Source organism: Rhizophagus irregularis, chromosome 8, assembly GCF_026210795.1.
Source record: "Rhizophagus irregularis chromosome 8, complete sequence".
Classification (NCBI taxonomy): domain Eukaryota; kingdom Fungi; phylum Glomeromycota; class Glomeromycetes; order Glomerales; family Glomeraceae; genus Rhizophagus; species Rhizophagus irregularis.
In genome coordinates this window covers 3698598-3705476 of record NC_089436.1, presented here as the reverse complement: position 1 = coordinate 3705476, position 6879 = coordinate 3698598, and the positions used below count along the sequence as shown (strand labels likewise).

General features: G+C 31.6%; 1 protein-coding gene across 1 annotated transcript; it reads left to right on the top strand.

Annotated features, from left to right (window-relative positions):
* Positions 1 to 693: 693 nt before the first annotated feature.
* On the top strand, positions 694 to 1604 carry OCT59_028695 (uncharacterized protein; the record flags this gene model as incomplete). The annotated part of the gene is made up of 4 exons (XM_066147482.1): positions 694 to 715; positions 855 to 1108; positions 1313 to 1373; positions 1573 to 1604. 4 exons carry the CDS (start codon positions 694 to 696, stop codon positions 1602 to 1604), a joined length of 369 nt encoding a protein of 122 aa, XP_065994190.1.
* Between the last annotated feature and the right edge of the window lie 5275 nt (positions 1605 to 6879).

Genomic DNA, 6879 nt, shown 5'->3' with positions numbered 1-6879 from the left:
GTTATAACTCTTTACTTTAATTGGAGCTGGTAAATGCGCCGTAACTGGTATATGTGCCGTAATTGGTATATGTTGCCATAACTGGTATATGTACCGTAAATAGTCACTATAACTTGTGTGTAATATTTATTAAAATTTAAATTTTCTTAAAAACATATTTACATACTTTATTTTATACTTTTAATATATCATATCATTCTAATTATTCATTCTTTTTTTCCTTCATTACTATTAAAATTATTGTTCTATGAAATTTATAATCAAAGAAGTTATTTGAAATCAGTATGGAAACTTTAAATTTTTATAACAAATTCGGAGAGATTTAAAAATTTATATCGTCAAGCCATGTATACTATTAAACTATTTTATGCTATCCAGACTATTTATACTCTACGGCGTAAAAGTTACGGCATTAATAACATTAATTGGTTCCACACGGTTTTTGCCGTAACTGTGTCACAATCTGCTATATGCCGGCCAATTTATTGGGACAGTTCCAACTGCATTACTACTTTTTACCATAACCAAAGTTTTATTGTAATATAATCATTAGTCTACGAATAACCAAAAAAATATAATAATTTTTTTTTATTATGTGAATGATTCAATTAAAGATCTATTCTCATTTTTTTATAAAATAAAGAAAAATTAATTTATAAATAAATTCTAAAAAATTTTTTTAAAAGAAATAAAATGTTAAGTTCTACCCTCATAAGTAAGTGTTACGGGGATCTGCGCCACGTCGAAGTAGTATAAGATTCCAGTGATCAGCAGTGTAACAGTGTAATTTATACTTTGTATAATTTATACTAAGTTTAATTTACATTTATACCAAAATTTCGAACAATATATAGAATGGGTGAACGGGACTGAAGAAGACAAAGAAAAAATAAAACAAAATGTTCCCAGTAAGTACAAGGAGATGATAAAAGAAGGACAACGAAAGCGCTTAATGGCTAAGCAAGGAGTTAGAACGAAAGAAGAAGAAGAGATTGAAAGTGATAGTGATGATGAGGAGGGCGAAGGATGGTCAGTAAGTATAGAAAAGAAAAAAAGAGGAGGTAAACCTGGTAGCCGAGGAAGAGGTAGAGGTGGTAAACGTAGACATGTAAAAAAGTAGTTCCATTTTCTAATCTGTGTAGTTTAGTCTTATTATAGAGTACTAGTATTTAAAGGTGATTGTGTGTTGACCGAGCGGTAGGCCGAAGCGCCTGGTATGGAGTGATTGTCAATGCTTGACGTTGGCAATTTCAATGTTTCTCTTTTTGTTTTGTTTGTAATTAGTGCGCTTTTTATCAATTTAATAATAAAGAGAGGCGTTTACGCGAGTGAAAAAAAAAAAAAAAAAGAATGGGCGAACGGTGATAAAGAAGGTTTATTGACAATATTTTATATTTTGTCATGATTTATGAATTAGTATTTTATTTATTTGTGTTGTTTTATTATTCTAAGTTATTGTTTATTTTGAATAAATATACACTTTAAAAATCATATATATAAGTCTTAAATTTCTTTATACACTTTATCTAACCTTTTTATTTTATTTTTTATTTTTAAAACCACGTGAACAAGATTACAGAAAGATAGACAAGAACAAAAGATAAAACAAAAGTCGAACGCTATCTAATACTAAGCTATAATCAAACCGCCCGAGGACAGCGCCACTCTGGTACTTTCAACAAACTTGGAGGAGTCCCTAACACGACATCACATCCCAATAAACCAAAGTAAAGGCTTTAGCACTAAGTAATACGTGGTCTAAGTGAATCTAAAAAGGATTGTACAGGGGAGAAATTATCTAAATTAAATAAGAGATTATCTCTATAAGATTCCCAAGAACCACTATGTAAAAAATTACAGGTTGTCCAGCGTATACACGCGGACACGTCAAAATTGACATTTTGTTTGTAATATGGTAAAACTTTGTTGTGATAGTAACGAGTGTATCGACTGCGACGCTGATGGGTAACGGTAGAAGATAAAGTAGCAGCCGATGAAGACGCCCGACCAGAGGTAATGCAGGTGCATTTTCGGTAATTTTTCTTTTTCTTTAAAGTAATATCTAAGCTTTTTTCCCACTTTTTGAACGAGCGGGAACGTGATGACCAAGTAATGGATGTCAATTCCGAGATAAAGTCGGTGACGTATTGTATCAGGAAACGCGACCTTTCCGCCGCTTTGCTGAAGTAATTGTCAAAAAATACAGCTAGATCCCGAGGGATAAGGTGGTGTAATAATAAAATCCATGGTTGTTCTCGAGGGATACGTATTTGATCTGGAGAATCAAGTAGACGAGCCGCGTCTAAAATGTCCGGGAAGACTTTGAACATATTAGAATTGTTAACCCTTGATTCTATATCAAAGGATATATTACTAGTGCCTTCTTTCCTAAGAAGATCAATCAGGTTCTTTTTGAATTTGGTCAGGAGCGACGTTATAGATCGACGATGAGATAGGCATAAACCAATATGTGCATTAGTATCTTCATCAATCGAACATTCCATACAGTGAATACGGCCTAGAGGATAAAGGTTGGGGTAATTGCGTTGCAAAATATTGCCTGTTGGATATGTAAAGGTAGATTTCTTGAGTCTATTAGATTGAATTTTGGATAATTTAGACGACGTGGGCATGTCAAAAGGATTAGAATTAATCCATTGTTTGGTATAAATCCAATCGATGTCGCCATATGTTATTTGATGGTTGATGGGTAACAGTGAGCTGTTGTTCATAGCCATGTTGAAAATTCTAGAATAAATGGGTATATTACTCCACTTGCGTAAATTACGATCAATTACGCTAATATGATTGTAGTTGAAAAGCGCTAGGGAACTTTGGTGAAAAAATTTGTGATTAACGATTATTGGATCGAGCGAATATCTGCCTTGTTTAGCTAGGGCATCTGCTTGATCATTAGCCTTGTTGTTACTATGTCCTTTAACTTTTCTCAGTTGGACCGTAAGGTGATGATGTGATATTAACCACATTATAAGATCCCATATTAAAAAATTATTTTGTTTCAGTCTACGTCGTGGACTAATTGAAGGTGAACCTAAACGTTGATTAAAAGTATCTATACAATTCTGTGAATCAGTAAATATTTCACATGTAGCATTAGGAGGTAAAACTAATAAAATTGTCAAAATAGCAAAGCTTTCGCTTTTAAAAGAAGAAGGGAAAAAAACAGTAGATCCTGAAAAAGAAAGTTGTGGTAAAAGGGGATCTGTCTGAATCCAACCAAACCCAGATTTGCTATTAATTGTACCTATATCTGAAACAGAACCATCTGAATAAAATCGAAAATTAGTAAAAGAAAAAAATTTTGAAGCTATCTCTATTAAAATTAATTTAATATTATCGTCACATAAAAGGGCAGAATCTATAACAGACGATAATTGTCGTAAAACATGATTTTCATCATGTGACGATGGTATTTCTAATGTTGTAGTGATGGGAGTTACTATATTAACATGATGTTGAGATAAATAAATACTATATGCACTATGTCTAATTTGATGTAAAGGTTTGGTGCTAACATAATATTTAGATAGGGGAAGATTTTTAAATCTTTTATGTTCTTGGTTTAAGTGATTAAAGGTATTAAAGGTTGAAAGACGATTTGTACGCATAGAAATTGAACATTTAATACGTGCGTCTTGTAAAATTAAACTATGGTCATTAAAATGACAACCTGGACAAGGAGTTAAAATTAAGGGTAAAGAATGTGATGATTGAACGGTGACATTATTTGGTATTAAAGAATTATTATAGGGTAAATAGTGTTCCATGATAGTAATGGAACTATGCGTATCAGTATCTTGTATATATGTTTTTCCAATAATACAAGTTTGTAATCTAACATCCCAATGATATGTCCATTCATTACGCTTTTTATGATTACCCAAGGATTGATCAGGGATTTGTTGTAAGCGTGCTGGGATTGTGTAATTGTCGTTAAGTGGATGTGTTAAAGTACGATAATTACTTAGAATGAATTCATTTTCTAATAATTTAAACCAATTAGGTTTAGGTCCTTTAAAATTATTGTTGTTTAAACGTTTTACTTCATTCCAAGTCAGAAGGTAATTACCGTCTGCGGATACTAGTTGGTCTATATACATAATTCTTTTGTTTCGTAAAGATTTGTAATCATTAGATGATAAGTTCGGAAGGTATTCCACTATTGGTGTGTGTCCCCCTATAATGCCATAGCTGATGGTGGGATCCAAATGAATTTGATATTGTTGTAATAGAGATAAACTTTTTGATAAGTAGTTCGGTGAGGAGATTTTACCTATATATTTATTAGTATCGCGAGGTATTCCTGTATACCAAAGTTCTTGAGTTAAAATATCCAATTTTTGAATCGCTATAGGTCTTAAGATATCAGTATTGAATAGAGCCGATAGTACATTTAATTGTGATTTGACTAATAAATCCATCAAATTATCAATATGTGGGTACATGTTATTATAAATAATATTGTCTGCCGTATTAAGTGGTAAAGAAAAAAATTTTTTAAATAATTTTTTGAGAGGTGCAACCAATTTCTGTACTTGAGTGTAATTTAAGATCGTGTGCTGAAATAGATACTCTAACTTTGGAAAAATAACTTTGTTAATAATATATATTGCGTGAGCATGAGCAATTTTTTTGTGGCGCATTGTGATCACATGATTCATAATGATCGAGCGCGCTTTGATTAATGTTTGTTGGTGTCTATCTAAAGGGTTAATATATAATCCTAAAATTCTTGTGCCTTTATATTTTGAGACGATATCAACATCTGTATTTTGGCCATTGATGGTGAGTTGTACAGTTTTTCTATCATTTCCTAATCGTTGATTTGTAAGGATTTTGTATTTATCAATATTCACTTTAATTTTGGCTAAATCATAAAATGAGTGCGCAATGTCTAGTTTAGTTTCAAGCATATCTAAGGAAGGACTAAACCAGGTGGTGTCGTCGAGGTATCCGACCAGGGATAATTCAAAATTGTGAATGATGTCAGAATCTTTGTGATAAATATTTTTGATTTTCGTAGTGTCACACTTATAAGCAAGATGTGATAGTTGATTGATGTGATAAAACAGGGGGTCGTAATATATATTCCATAAAAGCGGTGAAACAACTTCACCTTGGTCTATACCCTGTAGAACCTTGTACAATGCTAAATTTCCATTAGGTAGAATGATGGAGTTGTATCGATTAGAAAATAAATTAATAAAAAAAGTAATTATCTTTTCCGGAATTTTAATACGTTGCAGAGCTAGTCGTAGTAGTGTTATATCGACTCTATCGTAAGCCTTTGATAAATCTTGTATGGCAATCCATAGTGGTTTCTTATGAATGCGGGCATGTTCAATTAAATGTTGTATTTGGAACAGTGGTTCTAAACATGATTGTCCCAAAACACCCGCGCGGTTGTTGAATTGTAAAATATTATATTTTGCTAATGATTGATTTAATCTTTGGGAAAAAATTGAGACCATCAATTTTCTCGTTGTTTCCAAAAGGGTAATAGGTCTTGTATTCGTAAGTTTACTATCCCAGTCATATGGTTTCGGTATTGGGAATAGCAAAGCATCACGCCATTTAGTAGGTATCGTATCTAAATGGATACATAAATTAAAGATCCGAGTAAGTAATATTAATACATCTTTATGTAGATGTTTCAAATCTTCATAAGTGATTTGTGAAGGACCGGGTGCTTTATTAGAAGGAGAGTTTTTCAAGACGACTAATACGTCAGAAATGTCAATTTGTTGTTGAAGTGTATCCCAACAATCAGTGTTGGAATGGTGGTTGGCCGGATCATATATTGTACGCCATGGTAAAGGTAAATCGTCAAGAGAATGATACATTATTTGATTATCGTGTTTACCTATATTTTGATAATGTTTGATAGCTTCTTTTTGTATAATTTGAGGGTTGTTAGTAAATATAGTATCATTATTATTATCTTTAATAATTAGTCGGTCTAATGTAATTTTTCTAGGTTTTCGTTGTAATATAGAATTGATCATTTTTGTTTGATTAGTTGATAAATCAAAATTTCTTTGATTAATAAAATGTTCAATACGTTCAGTGTTCCATTGTGATAATTCATCGTTTCTTTTTTGTTTTAAATAATTATATAATTTATAGATTTCTGTTTTTTGTGCGTAGAAATCTTCTTGTGTGATAAAATTATTTAATATAATGTCATAGTCCATCGAACGTCCTATTTTTTGTATGTGATCACGATGAACTTTCCAATTTTTGAAATATGAGGTCCACATTGAATCGGGAATAAGCGAGATAAGTAAAGATTTGTCTGTTGGTTTTTCAATTTTATTCCTGATATAAATATGTTTTAAATTTAGGAATTGTTTCGTCTTATATAAAGTAATCACGTGTTGGTTCAATTGACGGATGTGTAAAGGGTATAAATGATGGTGTTCTTGTGGTGTTATTTTTTTTTGAGGAATATTTGATTTCTTAATGTTATGCAAACTATGTTCAAATATGTTCCAAATATGGTCCAAATCATCTTGTGTCGAAATATTATCTAGATCAATGTATTGGAAACGGTATTTAAAATATATTTTTGATTGAGATTTATAATTTTCCCATAAATCATCGTTCATTGATGAATAATTCAGTTTTTCTTTTTGTTCATATCGTCTATTACCTTGACGATGTCGTGAACGTTTGAAAAGGTCATTTTGTAATAATGTAATCACTGCTTTATGGTCACTGGTAAAATGTGATGGTGGGATTTGTTGTGCAAAAGTATGAATTGATGCGTTAAGGATATTGTTATTACCAAATATGTAATCTATTCTATGTGTGAGTCTAGTAATTTCAGGAGTTTGGTTTTCTGCATGGTGTTTTGCC